Source organism: Carassius carassius, chromosome 24 (assembly GCF_963082965.1).
Source record: "Carassius carassius chromosome 24, fCarCar2.1, whole genome shotgun sequence".
NCBI classification, from domain to species: Eukaryota; Metazoa; Chordata; class Actinopteri; order Cypriniformes; family Cyprinidae; genus Carassius; species Carassius carassius.
Genome location: NC_081778.1, coordinates 29923647 through 29942439, shown reverse-complemented (window position 1 = coordinate 29942439; position 18793 = coordinate 29923647). Strand labels below are relative to the sequence as shown.

Here is an 18793-nt window from a genome sequence, read left to right as displayed (position 1 = left end):
ATATATATATATATATATATATATATATATATTAGTGGTGGGCCGTTATCGGCGTTAACGTGCTGTGTTAACATGAGACTCTTATCGGGCGATAAAAAAAATATAATAGTTAATCTATTCTCAAAGTTGGGTTGGGAGCTGGGTCTACACTAAGAAAGCTATGATGACTTTCACCTTGATATTTTATATAACTGACTGACTGAGGCCAGCCTAAAAAGATGCTCAGGACAGTTGACGGGCCACTGCTGCGCATCGTCACGAAAGCTTATCTTTTTCACGTGTTTTTAAGCTTTACCGCTTGTCGATTTGAACATTAAAGCATCCAAAAACAAGATGCGGAAAAGCTGAACAGAGTGGATGGTAACTCGCGCGCTGTGTTCGGTGCGCACGAGAGAGAGAGAGAGAGAGCCGCGTGTCACGGACAGCGACACTGAACCGAGCTCTCTTCTGCGAAGTTCTCCTCGAAGTCCCTCCTGCACCTGAACGAACAAATACAAATCACAGTTTGAACAAAATGAAAGTCACTCACTGCTCTTGACTGAATTACTTTCAGTGTTGGGAAAGTTCACTTTCTACATGAACTAGTTCAAAGTTCAATTCACAAATTTTAAAATGAACTAGTTCAGTTCATAGTTCAAACTACAAAATTTTGAACTAAAGTTCACAGTTCCAAAAATGAACTAGTTCATAGTTCTTTTTTTCCATACGTTGCTGCGAGCTATCATTTTTCAAAATTATTGCTACAGCCCATATAGAATCACAGACAACAATTATTTTATCAGTTTTAACAATGAAGCTATGCGTCAGATTTCATCTTCATATCCAATTTTGAATCCTTATCCAACCAGGGTTTACATTAGCATTGAGGGGACAGCATTTCCCCATTGTTGCTTTAATGCTTTGTCTCCCATTCTCACCGACCTTGTCATAAACATCATAAAATTCTTTCAAATGATCATACGCCTTCTTGCTACATGCTGCTGTCGTTTGCTGTTTTTTTTTTTGATCATGCGTCACGCATGCGGCGGACGGCGGTGCGACACTGGTGGCTGGTGTTGCCAGATTGGGTGTTTTTCCGCTACATATTAAGACCCGTTTAAGGTGTGTTTTAGCCGGATTTTCGCCTGGAAGGCTCTATAGAAATCTGGCACCCTATTGAACGAAGTTAACCTGAGAGAGCGTGCCGTTCACAGACACCAGAATGAATGAGCTCACAGTAACGTTCATCAGGCATTAATACAGCACGTTCAGTTCACGTTCGCCCAAAATATGAACGAGTTCATGAACTATCGTTCAATGAACGCGTTCAGGCACAACACTGATTACTTTGTAGTTTTAACAGTCAAACCAAAAATTATTCAAACACCAGATATAATTTTTGATATATATATAGCAAAACTGTAATAATGTGAGAAATGTTGAAGGTGTCTGAATAAATGTAGGTTTGATTGTATATTTCATTTTTACATTGAAGACTATCCAGTGCTATTTTACATTTCATTATTTGGTTTCTGTACCTTGACACCTACAAACTTGAAAAAAACTTAAACATTGAGTAAATAGCACAAATAAATAAAAATAAACTAACATACAAATTAAACAATTTCAAACAGGGCCCACTGGTACAACCTTCACCGGGTCCCCGCTGACCCCAGCTACGGCCTGCTCACACCTGTTTCACACATACTACGTCTACAGTGCGTATGCAGTCCGTGTGTGTTATGTATGTGGTGCAGCACGGACTCGATGTGCTTTTACATAGGACGCGTTTGCAGTCCGCTACTCGGTACGTAAACGATCGCTGCACTGCTGCAGACGCAACGCTCCTGGAACACAACTGGTATCCGTTAACATGGGTGCGTAAAAAAACATGCAACGCATACGCACTGCAGACGGAGTATGTGTGAAACAGGCGTAAGGTTTTTTGCACCTTGTGCAATGTGGAATAGTTTACAGCTTTTTCAAGCACTTTGTGATGCATTTTGGAAACAGGAAATGAGTCCCTTTTCTAATAGACCACCTAGCTTGATAAACCCCTTCTCAAAGACTAACTGTTTGTCAATTTTATTTGGGTAACACACATATTCTGAATGCCTTCGGCAGAATTCGAATGAGCCATTTTAATCTGGATTAATCTAGATTAATTTCAAGATCACGGTGAGATTAATCTAGATTAAAAAAATTAATCTATGCCCACCACTAATATATATATATATATATATATATATATATATATATGTATGTATATATATGTGTGTGTGTGTATATATATATATATATAAATATATATATATATATATATATTTAGGGTTTTAGGAAAACCCTAAAACTAAATATATATATATATATATATATATATATATATATATATATATATATATATATATATATATATATATATATATTTAGTTTTAGGGTTTTCCTTTTTTTGATTCTAACACTATTTGTTATGTATTTATTTATTTATTTTTGTCACAGGACCCTATTTTTGTAGAAAACTTTTTTCAGTCTGATAAAATGAGTCGATAAAAAGTTAAAAATCATTGCCAAATCTGCAAGGTCAAGGCAAGTGCATTGCATGGTTGGGCTTTGTTCTCTGTTGTGAACTCACTGCACACTTTTTTAATGTACTAGTTTATCAAATTATTCCTTACACACACACACACACACACACACACACACACATATATATATATATATATATATATATATATATATATATATATGTATAAAATGTGCATATACTCTATACAGCATACTAAATACGGCTGAAAGAGTATGAGTAGTATGTACTGTATGTTAGCATGGTAATCTATACATAGCCTAATTGTGCTGGTGTTACAAGTAGGCGGTCTCACTAATGGTCCCTGTCACTCATGCTCATATTGCCAAAAGAATGCCAACTTTCATTATAAATTAATGTCTTATGGATGCAAATCACTGTCAATGTGAATGCCCTTTAAGAAAGGAATGTAAGAAAAAAGAACAGAGAACGCAAACTGTCATTAATCAGTTCCAGACGGCGGTTCGGAGGCTGTGCGTACTCAGTCGCGCTGCGCCAGGCGCCTCAGGACTGACACACAGAGCTGCTGTTGTCATGGAGGAATCTGGTGCATCTTATAACGGGCTAGTCACCTCAGACCCCACGCGTACCCGCTATTAGAGAGTTACTGGAGAGTAATGTCATATGTGCATCAGCAGGACCTTTTTATTAAAACTCAGAGGTTGTATCCTTGGAAAAAAGAAAAAAAAATTATATCTAACATAATCAATTTAGTCAATTTTCATACAAAAATATGAGTGAAAAACTCTAAATCAGGCCAGTTAATGTAAGTAGCGCAATTTCAATTATCTGTATGTATGTACTGTACATATGGAAGAATTGACAATAAAGCAGACTTGACTTGATTAAAAACAGTAGAAACAAACATTACAGGACAAGTTACATACTTAAGTTTAATATTTTAGTCAGGGTTTTATTCAAATCACTAACTAGTATTAGCAGTAGTAATGGCGGTGCTCGACTTACCAAACACTAATGAGACAAATGCTGACTATAGGTCTACAGTAAGAACAACTCTATTAATAACAACAGTTATTCAATATATGCAAAAATTACCATTCATCAGCTTTTTTCCACACATGTCCTGACCAGGATTCCTTAACTTTTCACTCATTAAGTTCAGCAAAAAAAAAAAAAACAATAAAAAACAAAGACAAATACCAGTGAGCACAAAGAGGATGCATGGTCATTCTAAACAATCTTAGTATTAATGGTGGAAAGCATAATTCACATAATTTGGTCTTTGGTGAAAATTTTGTAAGTTTGGGACTTTTGAAAGTAGACTGAACAAACGTTTTAGAGATTGTTAAGATCTGCCTTTAACAGGCCTTTTTTTTCAGAAAACCTTGTGAATAACAGCTTGATCTGTAAGTTCCTTTACCTATAAGTCACACACAGCAAAGTGTAGCTAATTGCCTCTTTGTGCCTCCTGCAGCTGTTATACCTGTATCTTCACTGGCAGCTGGGCGGGTGTGTTAGGAACATGATTCATACACGTGAAGCTTCAATATTTTAGTAATCTTATTAGGACAGAGAATCATCTCTTGTGCTCAATTAAGTTCAAGTTCAAGTCTGCTTTATTGTCAATTCTTCCACATGTACAGTACATACATACAGAGAATCGAAATTGCGTTACTCTCAGACCCCCGGTGCACACAGATAACATTAACATTAAAGCCTAAAAATCTAGATCAAAATATAAAATGTAGATACAACTATACAATAAGGGAATGTTAGAAAAGACATATAATAAAATTAAAAATAAAGTTAAATAAAGCAGCGCAAGGCAAAAGGCAGATAGAGTGCAAATCAATGAAGTGAACAACAGTGCAGATAAAAGATTATTTAGTGCAAAAACAAAAGCTTATTAAGTCTGATTAAAGTGGCAAAGGGCTCAAGAGCAGTTATTTTATTTAACTGACTGATGAGGTAGTGGAATGATGTCAGTTCCATGGAGAATGAGGTAGTGAGCAGACCAATGCTGCACAAAGTGACTGGTGCATGCCAACGTATTAACTCTAATTTAGATAATTGGAACGCCTTAGTGCATTTGAAACTTAATTACGACATCCTTCCGAGACGTGACGCTCAAAAAGCACAGTGCGATATTCATGGCTCGCTGTACAACGGTTTCACCTCTCGTTCAATTAGGGTAGGCCCTCCTTTGCTCTCTCTGAGAGAAAATGTACACTCTCTCCTGTGATTAGATAGCCTACAAATCAGATGTCACATTCGCTGTCATTGCCATGCATTCGGCACCTTCTTCTCGGAGTCAGTTGAGGAGATGAAACGCAACTTTACCTGTGTGCCTTTATGGAAGATGAATGGTAATTTTTGTTCTTCTACTGTGTGAGGTGCCACTTTGAATGGATTATGCTTCCCGGATGTGCGCGGAGATTAGCTGCTTCCCTCCAGTCTCAGCGACGAGCTTCTGCCACAAATATTCAGGCCGCTGGCGATGCCTAGGCACAACACAGAACAATCAAAGCGGGAAACATGCAAGAGCTGCAGTAAAACACGCTTTAACAGGCGACAGAACAGAACTCCTTTAATACTTCTCGAAGACTCATCGACTCGCTTGCTAACGAGCGGCCGGGAAAATTGCAGCGAAATTGATTGAGTCGTGTTAAAGAAGGACGTGTCGATACTTTGCTTGAGTGAAATAGAAGTTGAGCTTTGTTTTAAAAGAAACACAGATTTAGATTGCTTTCTGGTAAAGTGCACATGTTAAGAAAAGAGACTAAATTCTTTCATTCTCACATTACAAGTACTGGATTGTTTCCACTGAAATCAGTCTCACACTTTCGCACAACATACTGTCTCACATATGGCTACTGGGTGGGTGCTATGATAGAAATATGATATTACTTATTTATTTATCTTAAAAACAAAGGTTCTTTATTGGCATTGATATGATTCTTTAAACATCAATGGAATCTCAATGTTCTTTTAATCTCTTTAAAAATAAAGGTTTCAAAAGGTGTGTGCGTGTGTGTGTGTGTGTGTGTGTGTGTGTGTGTGTGTGTGTGTGTGTGTGTGTGTGTGTGTGTGTGTGTGTGCGCTCTTGTTTTTGTGACATATCAGGACACACACCTGTGACCATTTTAACTGACATTGCTCTGCCTTCACTTCATAAGTTTGTCTTGTGTGTAGTTTTATTCCATTTTTTTATTTATTTATTTTTTTGCACATAAAGCATCCAATCTACTGATATATAGTTAATACATATAAAAAGCAAAAGGTATTTTCTTGCATATTTCTATCATCACTAGGTTCCACGTGATTCCGCACATCTCTTTAATAAAGCAAATTATATTTGTCTTGTAAAACTGAAAAGGCATATAATCCAAATTAAAATCAGAGACAGAGTGAAAGCAAGAGAAAGCGAAGATGAGAGAGAACGAGAATATGACAGAGAATCTCAGAGAAAGCGAATAAAGGGAAAGAAACAGACTGGGGAGATACTGCTCTCTTTTCTTCTCTTGAGTATGAAATCGTTGTCAAGGGGCCCGTTCCCATGGCAATTCCATCCGCTGTGTCTGGGTTTCCAGCTTGTCCGTGCCCAGACCTTGGATGCTGAGAGGATGGGTTTTCTAGGTTCATGCCAAACAAAAGAGAAAGTGCCCCCCCCCCCACCACCACCCCACCCCCTTCCAAAAGGCTGCAGTGAAAGAGATTTTAAAGAGACAACCTGTCAGATGAGTTGCAGTGTCTGATATTGGATTCAATCTATAATTGTAGTTTTCATTATACCTGTGTTCCTATTTCTTCTAATTATCTATAAGCAAGCAGTGAAGCAGCGGCCGGAACACAAGAGTGTCTGGAGCTTATAGGGACATACAGTAGGAACGCTTTCCCAAGACAACAATTAACCCCAGTTTTTGTCTAAATTATGCTGTGACATTTTGTTTACACTTGACTTTATTTAGCCAGGAAATGTGTCCTCAGAGTAAAACATGGTGTTTGTGCATCTCTCATTTAACAGAATACTTCTTGTGAAAAGTAAAAGCAGTCACTCTCTATATTCTGTATTTGGATGGCACGCGATAGCTTTGTGAAGGAACACTGAAAATTAAGGTATTATTTTCTGAAAGTCTTCCCCACATGTTTGAATTTATGTACTTATTTGGGTATCCTTCTTAATCATAATCATCTTTTTTTTCTTTTGAATCTTTAAGTTAATTAGATAGTTTTGCTTACTGATCCAACCCTGATCAAACTCACCGACCTGTGATTTCTAATGATCCCGAAGACACTGATTAGCATGCTCAGGTGTGTTTGATTATGGTTAGAGCTAAATTCTGCAGGAAAGTGGATCTCGTGGGCCAGATTTAAGGATCCCTGCTATAGAGAGTTTTTACCATGATGTTATTATATTTATCCACAAATGGCACTATTACAATTTCTGTTTCTTTTAGACAAAACTGTTTTATGGAAAGGACATGAAGAGAGCACAATTACAGTGGTTCTTCCAAATAGCGATAGTGAGAAAGTTCAGAATACACACACACACACACACACATATATATATTCATACAGTTCATACATGTTCATACATGGCCAAAAGTAAAAAATTAAAAAAATCCCTAATACCCTCTCCCAATATTTTTCTTATATTTTTAGTATAATAGTAAATCTATTCTAAAAATGCATACCATACATGTTTGCTTTTACGGTGGTGTTTGTCTTGTTTGGATCTTCACAGCGATATTATCTCTTCAAGTGTGTTCACATTCCTTCACAATGTCCTGCTCAGGTGAGGGGTCTTTGTTGAGACCAGGATGTCCAGGAAGGAAGGAGGAAGTCCAAACAGGGAGACTGCCTCTTTCCTACCCTCAGGAGAGTATTTTCCCTGCTGAACCGACAAAAACATGAGTCATGAAACCATGCCTTGTGCCTTATTTGCCACATTAAAGAAAATGGGTCAAAGGGAGAGTGGTATTTTTGAGCGCAGCTTTGAGCAGAGCCCCAAAGCGTGACATTGAAGTTTTGTCCTTTGCACACTATTATTAAATTAGAGCAGTGAGGAACGCTGAAACTGAACAGGGTCATCACAGTCAGTTCATCAGTTCTCCCTGATGGGTTGTTGCTCGGAAAATGATCATTTTTAGAAAGATTTCCTGTGGCGCATGATATAAGACGCATGCTAAGACACACAGAAAGGTTGTGGAACAAAGGAATGTACATCAGCAGGCTTGTCCAGACTCTCTTTTTTGTCAGTCTCACCATTACTTTTGTTATAAAAAAAAACAGGAGAACCTTTTTTTTTGTCGTTCATTTTGGACTACCATGCAAAGGTAAACTGGAAGGGAACTCTTTTCTTGTCAGTCTACAGTGCATGAGGGAGCTGTTGCCAGGTTGACTAGAGAGACAGTTTTGCCAAAAGCTTGTAGCGTGAAGCAGAACCTCGGGGAGGGAGAAGTCGCTCTGAAATCATAAACATCTCCCACTTCCTCCGTCAGCTCTAAAAATACCTCGCCTCTTCGTTTCACGGCCCCCCTCCTCATCTCTATCAGCTATGCAAATATCAGCCCCTCCAACCAACTTTGTTTTCCACCCCTCTCTTTTTGTATTTTTGCTTGGTTTCTCTTTCCGACGGAGCACACACTTAGCCTGTTGCCTCTAGAGAGAGCGTGTCTGAGCTCAAAACATCAAAAAGCCACACTGTGCAAGTTGTTGTTATGTCAAAGATGGCTTTTTTAGGGGCAGTCTGTTGTTTTTCCATTTTGATGGAAAGATATCAGAAAAGATAGATATTTGAAAGCAAGCTGACCTGCCTTTTAGCACAAAATTACTATTTACAGAGTCAAAACATCTTTAAATACATTAACATTCAGGTTGTATCGTACATAAATTATTGTGAACCAACATGAAATCAAAAATTACAGTTTACTTTTTAATGCATGTTCCTGAATATATATATATATATGTGTGTGTGTGTGTCTATGCTATTATATTAATAAAAAAAGCCTTATAATCCTTACAAAATTTTATAAAATGCTTCAACTCTAAAGTGACTTTCCATTTTAACTGACATCAAGTTTCTTCTGCTCACTAAAACTGCATTTTGTTTTTTAAATAAAACACAGCAAAAACAGTAACATTTTGAAATATTATAACAATTTAAAATAGCTGTTTTCTATTTGAATTTATTTTAAAATGTAATTTATTCCTGCAATGGAAAACGTAATTTTCAGCGTCATAGTCTTCTAGCGTCTTCAGTGTTACATGATCCTTCAGAAATGTTTATGCAAACCATGATATTTTTATGAATAGAATAGAAACATCATTTATTTTAAATGGAAATCTTTTGTAGCATTATATATAGCTTTACCTTCATTTTAGATCAATGTAATGCAAATGTAATGCAATCTTGCTGAATTAAAGTATCAGCTTAAAAAAAGAACCAAATTTTTTCACACAGTCCAATCAATTCCCAATAGACTACAATTCCCTTTTTCAGTTTATTTTCATTAACAACCTATTTCACTTATATTTCAAGTTATTGAATTTAAATGGGATGTGCGGCCATTGCATTTTGACTCTATATACACATGAAAAAAAATCTCTACAAGTCTAAAATCTTCCTGTACTTCATTATTTCAGTCGATCATATTCGAAAAATCCAATTGCTGATGCATGACTGTTGTGCCCGAGATGCCATTTCCCCGATTGGATTCAGCCACGGCTAGCCGAACGCATCCATTCAAGTCCATGTCTCTGGAAACAGTGATTCTTATGACAGCATTCATAAATCTGCATGGCCTCTCGTCTGGACCCTAATTAAAGTCGCCCTGCCGCTGGAGTTGCCAGCACGCTATGCATTATCCTGACTCATAATGAACAATCTGCTCCTTGATTTTCTGTGATTGATTCTCACCTTTTCATTCGAGCAGCTCACCTCATTAACCGTGTATTCTCTAGAACCCTCGGCCATCACTGGCTCTCAGATTATTCGTCCGCTGCGTGCCCAGCCGCTGTAATTAGACAGGAACATAATAGAGAGTATTCTTCATCAATGGCCCACCCTAGGTTTAATCAGCTGGCCACAATGGGATATTACCTGCACCCTTCTGATCCGCTCGCGACTGTCAGCGGCTGTCACTTTAGATTTGGGAGGGAGGTTTGGCTGATGAACAGAGAGCACTTTTGGCCTCTCGCTGGCTGGACGTGTTAATTCCCAGCCTGCCAGTTGAGAGATTGGGCTCCCATGATGAGCTGAAGCCCATTTACGCCTATTATTTATTTATTTAGTAGCTGATTTAGTAATCTAGTGTGCCTTTAATTGGGTCTTTTTCTGCTTTCTTTCTGCCGAGCAAGCACAGGATGAGGCCGTACCTGGCTGAAAGGAACTTTAAAACAGCAGTGCACTGTCTTTTGCTGAGGCAAATTGGTGGTACATGAGAAAATGGACAGATTACTTTCCACATGGGAAACACCTGAAAGAAGGCAGAATGTGAATGGAGTAATGTCCTAACGAGAGTCCATGAAATCGAATTTGGAGTTTTGTGGTTTTGAAGACCTTTTTTATTAGGTTTAAGGACATCTGTAAGCTAGTACAGGGGTTTTCAAACTGTGGGTCGCGACCCACTCGTGGGTCACGGAATGGAACAAGGTGGGTCGCACAAAGTCACTTGGCTGCAGCTAATTTTGCGTTTCAATGACACACAGACACTAACACAGTTCAGTCTAGGGCTGCACGAATGTGACGAGTGGGGCGGGGCCTAGTGCCATGGGAACAGAGCTAGGCCGGTGGAGTGATTGGGAAATGAGCAACACTCACCGGTCTCAAGAACCACGGAGGAGATCGGAAAGATACAAAAGAGGAGCGATGACAGTGAAGGACGAGAGAGGACCAGGCCTGGGTTTTATTTTGTGTTTGTTTTTTATTTGTGCACGGCAGTCATCCGAGAGGGGCTGTCGCGCTGTTTTGTGTTTATTTGGTTATTAAAACTTTGTTTGATTGTCCGCCGGTTCCCACCTCTTTCCACGAAGGAGTCATCGAGGCGGTGGGCTGGAGTGAGTTCGCCCCCCCCCCCCCCCCCCCCCCCCCCCGGCAACTCACTCCAGCCCACCACATCGAGCACCCTCGGCGGCAGACTCCTTCGCCCTGCTCGATGGCACTGCGGATTCACCCCAGCGGCGAAGGATCTTCGGCAGCGCGCCCCTCCTTCCTCCCTGGCTTCGGCACCAGTGTAAAACATTAAAATCTTCACAATCACAGGAAGAAGGAGGCGGGAACTGGGAACCCACTCATCACAACGATATAGCCCACCAACATTAATAATGAACTGCAATATCCTTAGTGTGATTTTCAAATTGCAATTAAGTCCGTGTGCGTTGCGTGTTTTGAAGGTCTCAGAGCAATGTCATTAAAAGGTTCAATCGGTCTTTTTTTACCTATTTCACAATTATTTTAATCTCCAAACTGTTTTAGATAGTTCTGCTTTGCTTCTTATGCTTTTCTAAAAAAGTGTTGGATTGTGCTCCGTTCTCGCCGACACACACGGAAGGATCATGAATGCAACAAAACACAGCAGCGCAGATCACACTTCACTGGAGTGAGCCTGCTTCACGTTTTTATGGACACTACATATTTTAACGCCAGTAAACAAAAATTAAAACTTGTAAATTTGTAGTGAAATTTTCAGTTGTACTCTAAAATAAAATGGTTATTTTTCTTAAATACTTAATTTCTGTCATAAAAATTTTAAGTAAGATTAGGTTTAAAGTAATTTCACTCGTTGTTTTTTTTTTTTTTAATATTTTGGTGGGTCGTGAAATATATTACACTTGTCTAGGTGGGTCGTGGAATGGAAAAGTTTGGGAACCACTGAGCTAGTATACCGCTGAGCTGACATCTTAACTTCAAGCAGATATATGCAATTACAGAAAATGGAACAAAAACACAATTAAACACAAATTAAGCCCCCTGTGTACTGTGTACAGGGACTAAAAGTATTGATGACTACAGCATATGCACATTTTTGCTGATATCTAATATAATAATATAAATGTACTATTAGTAGTAATGATAATAATAATTTATAACTTAACAACAAATATAATATATATTTTTATAATTATAATTTTATTATTTTAGTTCATTTTTATTATTTTTTATCATCATAAGTGTATTATAATTATGATTAATTTATATTAAAATTATTATCAAATTAAGGTGGTACATGAGAAAATGGACAGATTACTTTCTACATGGGAAACACCTGAAAGAAAGCAGAATGTGAATGGAGTAATGTCGTAATGAGAGTCCATGAAATCGGAGTTTTGTGGTTTTGAAGACTTTTATTAAGAATTTTATTTATATATTATATACATTTTTACATTTAATTTTAAATAAAGTTATTTGGCCTTTTAAATAACATTTTATGTACAACTGGAAGATCAGATTGTCAGATTACATTGTGTGACATTATAACTCTGTTGTACACTACATATTTTGGCAAATATAGCAAATAATCCTTGTATTCCATAAAGTGCAAAGATTACAAACACTTATAAATAGTAAGAGTTCTATAAAAACAGTAAGAATTGAACTGTAATGTGTTTTTAGGATATAGTCATTATTTTAATCAAACACCGATTCGCAAGTGATGCATACAGTAAATAGCTAAATATTTATTGTATATATATATATATATATGTATATATATATATATATATATATATATATATATATATATAATACAAATTTTAAAACAATTTACAAAGTCAAAACAATTTACACTCATAAAAAATAAGGTTCTTTATTGACATATATGGTTCCATGAAGAACCTTTATCATCCTTTGAACCTTTCCATTGCTCAAAAGGTTCTTTATAGTGGAAAAAGATTCTTTACACTAACAGAAATATATATATATATTGTTTTAAGAACAGTTCACTGCTCTTTGTGGAACCCAAAATGGCATCATTGAAAAAAACCCTTTTGGAACCTTGGAACCTGGAGTGCATGCAGTCTTTGAATTGCAGGTCAGCTCTGATGTGTCTAGATGCATTTACAGGAGTGTTGTTGTGAATGCTGAAGACACTGTGGTGGTGGAGTGGCAGAATTGTTGTTTCCCATGCAGGAGATCCAGGTTCGATTCCCAGCAAAAGCAAATCAGTGTGTCTTGTTACATTAGAAGTGGGCATCTTTTGGGGGTGGTGTTGGCGCAGTGGATAAGACGAATGCCTTTGGTGTGAGAGACACGGGTTGTGTCACTGAGCATGACACTTAACCTCTAGTTGCTCCAGAGGCGTGCAACCTCTGATATATATAGCAATTGTAAGTCGCTTTGGATAAAAGTGTCAGCTAAATGAATAAATGTAAATGTAATGTTTGAACCTCTTTGTCTTTCTGACCATGTCTCTTTCATCCCAGGCTTAACTGTGAACTCGTTTGCCAGAAATGGGCTGCGGGTTGAGGAAGTACCGTCAGCCGGAAGACAACAGTCCGGGAAAGATTTACTCCACCCTCAAGAGACCACAGGTGGAGACCAATGTCGGGGTCGCCTACACGTACCACCACTTAGACTTCCTGGTGGGGAAAGATGGTAAGTTGTCAGCCGTTTTCCTATCTCTGAGTGAATTCACTCTGATATCGAGTGACTTTTAAAAGAGACGATCTGCAGAGTTAGAAATGTTGAGGTAAGGATAATCTTCGAGGAACTTTTGAAAGGAGAAATCAAACCATTGCATGTGGAGATTCTACAGAAATGTTCCTTGATTCTTTGCTGCTCCGCAAATCCCCGAAGTGATGACACTTGCAAATGACAAACCCCAAATCCTCCCAGAATTCTCTCTGTGAATCACAGCTGCCTGCTAATACACACGCTCCACGATGGACTGTACCTGGGTCTCCGGCAGTCGACGTGTTCCTGTGAGGAGGCTCTCAGGTGCGTGGTGAGGTTTCTGTGATCTGTGAGGCAGCTGCCGGTGAGATGTTGGAGCCTGCGGGCTGTGAGGTGGCTAATGGAGGAAGATCCAGAGGGGCTTTGCTAAATATAGCTGTCAGAGTTGTTATTTCTCACGAGCAGAGCTCAGCTTGGGCTGGGAGGGAGGGTGATGAGATGTAGTGTGAGCCAGAAGTCTCGCTGACATCTTACCCCACAGATCAGAATAATCCTGTAAGGAGGATTCAGATGAATGCCGAGGTCAATCTCTCTTTCTCTGAGTGGGCGTAAACCCACACATATACAGTTTTTCCTACTTCCTTCTCTTGAGAAAGTCCTAGTTTCACTTTATCTATCACTAAACAAACAGGGTTGATGGAATTTGCTCCTCTACGATGACATCTTAACCACATCAATCCATCCATCCATCCATCTATCTATCTATCTATCTTATATATCTATATATCTCTGTCTGTCTGTCTGTCTGTCTTAGGGTTAGGGTTAGTTCGTCCGTCCGTCCATCCGTTTGTTCATTCTTTCAGTCTGTTTCCCCCCTAAACATTTAAGAAAAATGTTCAAAAGTTTTTTTGTAGACAAATCTTTTCTATTTTTCAAATTTCTTTGAATTTCAGTTAATTTAAATTCTACTTCCTTACATTCAAATGTAAACTGCAATTCAGTTTCCCCAATCCTGAATTTGAATTTAGGAATTTAATTATTTTAGCTGACTGTCATACTTCATTTAAAGAGAACTAAAACAGACACAAATCAGACCATTGTTGACATACAGTAAGACATATTACAGTGGAACCTGATGAAAAGTGTTCAGTCTCTTGTGTTCAAAATCTCTGGATGTCTGATTGCAAACCTGAGCACCGTTTGAGATCACCTCTGAAATCCTGGCGTGTGACCATGTTAGTGCAAATTACCTGGGCCAAATCAACGTTCTAGATGACTGACATCTGAAATGATAGTTTTCCAGCACTGTTATGGTAATGACTGTAATAGAGCAGCCTGACTGTGCGATTGCTCTATACTGTATGTCCTTGAGTTTGGCAAGATGGGTGAATATGTGCACTGCAGTGAGCACCGAATACGAGAACTCTGTTATGTTTAGCAGTATTGGCCCATATCTCACATCCCCCACTACGCTTCATTTCTCCGCACTGCCTCTACTCTATTATTGCAAATATATTGCTATTCATAAAGGAGGAGTTGCAAAACACTTTAAAGGAGGGGGAGGAATAAGCAGCAAATGTCTCATCTACAAGGCGAAGACAATAAACTTCCTCATGCAAGACTGCCATGGCTAGCTTAATGTTCCCTGACGCCACGCGGGTGGAAACATTAGACTGCACATTTGTTAATCGCCTTAATCAAATTTGATTAAGTGTCCATGGTCAACCTGCACCATTGCGTTCTTTCACAAAGCGTTGTGTGAACTGCCACGTCTATTTGAGAGATCTGACCCATCGATCTATCTTAAGATATTGTGGGGTATATGCGACATGAGCCAGATGTTGCAACTGCGTAGAAGACGAGCACCAAGCAAGCAACGTCGTTAACTTAATTGACTGCTCTAATCATACAAAATAGGAAAATCATACACAATGTTTCAATTTTGTCACCTCGACTTTTGCAGAAGTCTTCCACTTCTCAGATTGAACTCAAATCGCATGCTTCTCTTCTACTTTTAGACAGCATCTTCAGATTCAAATATTAAAATTCTGTCTTTCAGATTCAAAGATTCCGGAATTCAAAGATTCCGTCTTCAGATTCAAATTCAAAAGAATTCAATATGGAACATTTTTCATCAAATTCCTTCAAGAACAAATGATCTGTCATTCAGATTCATTTTATAGTGCAATAATACTCTCTGTCAGCGATAACTAAAGCTAAAATCATAAAAAAGTTACTTGAAAGTATATAAATGATAACTGAAATCAAATTAAATTAAATGTAAAAGTACTAATTTTTATCTAGTTGTCAATGCAGCATTTCTCATTTTCATCAAGTTTAAATTCACTAAAATAATTGATATTAAAACGTAAAAATTTATACAAAAAAAAATACAACTATAAAAGAAACGACTAATAAAAATGGCAAAAACTAATGTGCCAGATGTTGTGACTGCGTAGAAGACAAGGCACCAAGCAAAGCCATGTTATTAAATTAAGTGACTGCTCTAAACATCTAAAAATAGGAAAATCACACACATTATCTCAATTTTGTCACCTAGACTTTTGCAAATCTCAAGCGTCTCTTCTAGTTTCAGACGAGATCTCAGAAATGTTCTTCATATTTAAAGAACCAGATCAAAAGATTTCTATATGAAACCAAACATTTTTGATCAAATTTTTCCAAAGAACAAATGATAAATTAAGAAATCATAATAAAATTATAATAAAAACTATAATATTATCTAATTGATACTAAAATAACACTGCTTTATGTATCATTGGTGTCTATTTAAATTTTTCTTAAAGCATATAAGGAGAAATGTCAGATTTTTGTCTAAAATCATCATGAATTTCCATCTTGTAAAAAAAAAAAAAAATTAATATACTGTATATTAGATATTAAAGAGGAATTTCAGAGCAATAACACAATTTTCTGGGATAAGACACCAATTAGACAAAATGAACACCTTGTGTTTGTTGTTGATTTTGTCTAAATACATTTTCCCCTGATGCTGGTGTACAAAGAAACACCCTGGTAAGCAAGCGAATGAGCTTCGTAGTTGTGTGGTAAAGAAGCCATCACATGAAATACACAAGGGTGGTGCTTTTTGCACGTTTACCTCAAATATGATTTCAAATGTTTAAAATGTCAAGAGGAAGAGGAAGAGGAATAGAAAACACACTTACGGACGGTTTCTCGACCACACGGCGCTCTCCAAATCACTCTCACAACCCTGATATCATCAGCAAGTGGGGCTGATTATTAAATGCAATGACGCCTAATACCTTTATTCAACATGTCAGTTAATAATACAAGAGGATAATTTATTTATTTTGTATTTTTTTGCATAGCAGCTGAAAGAGAAGGCGAAGACAGTTGGTACGGGGTTAAAGGAGCTGTAGTTGTGTAGGGGATTAGAGCAGGTGGATTCAGAGACTGCTGCTTTTATTCTGCAGCCAAGCAGTGTGAAAATTGAGTCGGAGGGGCACCGCGGGAGTCACATTCACAGCCATTTGCTTCCCCACATTACCTTCCTTCATTTCATCTTCACTGCGTGGACGACTGCCACAGTGCTGATGAGTTCGGGCCCCAGACCCCGCACCCTTCCAAAGAGCCATAGTTCAAACCTCTGCCTGTGAAATAGAGGCTCTCTGCTGGCGTCAGGTTAAGGGTTTCAGCACAAAGGCAGGTGAACCTCTATTATATTCTCTCTGATGTGGACGCATTGATTCCTTTAGCTTTTCTGCGAGATGGGCCTGCAATAAAGATCAAATGGGCTATTCAGTTAAAGTCGATAGAGACACTGACAATGCAAGTCCTTCTTCTGACATAGTGTTTACTTTTAAATGGAAACAAAGCATTAGAAACCTTTTTATCCATGCTTAAATACTTCATGTTAGATTCACAAATAAATCTAAATTGTGCTTACACCAGGGCTGTGCAAAATCCGAAATCAAAGAATTGGATCCTTTTTTTATTTTTATTCATGAGGCGGAATTTAAATAGGCCACATCCCACAGGAAGTTAAACTGGAATTGATAGGAAGAGGAATTTACTGGATTCAGGTCCAACCCAGGTGATGCATTCTGGGAAATGGAATTCATACTACTGTTTAATATTTTGGAGTCAGTACGTCTCTTATGCTCACCAAGGCTGCATTTATTTGATAATTTATTTGCCTGATTTATGTCAGTCAAAGCTGAATTTTCAGCATCATTCCTGCAGTCTTCAATGTCACATGATCCTTCAGAAATCGTTCTAATATACTGATTTGCTGCTCAAGAAACATTTTTGATTATTATTAATATTAAACAGTTGCACTGTTTCATAGTTTTGTTGAAACTGTGATGCATTTTTATCAAGGTTCTTTTTTGATCAAATGAATGCATACTTATTTAAAAATATATATTAATAAAACTATTAATTTCTATAAAATAACATAGAATAAAATGAATGTTAAGCAATGCTTTGGTTTCTTTTGGAACCATTTTTATAAGCATACAAAAATTAAATAAAATAAAATAGCCAACTTACCACATTTTCTCTGAAAATTAGCACATCTGTAACCAGAAGCAGAACAATGACATTCTCATGTAAATGATTCTGGCAGATGTGTTCTTGCACTATAAATACACATAGGAAATGTCAACAGCTAAGCCATAATGCTTTGATCAGGTTTCTAGACTATTTGTGATTTTGTTCTTGATGTGTTAAGAGCACCTGCCCAGCAGGCTTTCTCTTTTAAAAGTCGCCTTTAATCTTTCTAAAGAATATCCTGCCTACCTCGGTGAACTTTCAAGGAAGAGCTCAGTGTGCATTAAGGGTACAGTTCTGATATGTGAAGCTGTATAATTACTAACATCAGCAGTACAGTGTAAACAGACATAAATAGCACTTTTCCCAAATAAGGTAAAAAATAAGATCTGAAACTGAAAAATGTTTTGAGTTTCAACAGATTTGAAGAAATGTACCATTACATTAGTTGCTCACTGCAATCCTCTGCAGTGAATGGGTGCCGTCAGAATGAGAGTCCAAAGAGCTAATAAAAGCATCACAATAATCCACAAGTGACCCACACCACTCCAGTCCATCAGTTAACATCTTGTGAAGCCGAAAGCTGTGGGTTTGTAAGAAACAAATCCATCATTAAGACATTTTGACTTTTTAAGCAACGCTTCTGGACACAATACCAGTCAATAATCCATATTTGTTAGGGGACAGGCCAATATCACCATTTTTTTTCATGCTAGTTAATTTCATCTTCTATAACAGTTTATCATCTGATCTTTTTCAATGTAAAATCCCATAGGATCTGTGCTTCTAATGCTTTAAAGAAACTAACAGGACACCAGTCTTCCTTTGCTTCTTTAGTTAGAGTGTTGTGTTGTGTACATAACATGTTATGTTACAAATCAGTTGTGTTTTGGGTTGTCATAAGCAGCGCCGACAGCGTCCTCGACAACAGGAAATCCAGATCTCTGCAAAGTTCCTTCCTCTTTTTGACAGAGTCAATGTCAAAACTCTGCTCGCTGCAGTTTGTTTCAGATTATAGCTGCTTGTAGGGGAAGAAACTCATCTTACTCTGCTCATCATCTTTCCCGTGTCAGGCTGCTGTCGTCTAAATGACTTTTGCCTCAGTATAATGTCAAAGTAAA

General features: G+C 37.7%; 1 protein-coding gene across 2 annotated transcripts in view; it reads left to right on the top strand.

The window, feature by feature from the left end:
• The window catches only part of LOC132103420 (raftlin-like), a 93134-nt gene that overhangs the window by 1790 nt on the left and 72551 nt on the right, over positions 1-18793 (top strand). For both annotated transcript variants that reach the window (XM_059508511.1, XM_059508510.1), the window contains exon 2: positions 12947-13118. In XM_059508511.1, the coding sequence (XP_059364494.1) occupies positions 12974-13118 (145 nt within the window). In that variant the 5' untranslated portion in view covers positions 12947-12973. The remainder of the gene's footprint in view (positions 1-12946; positions 13119-18793) is intronic.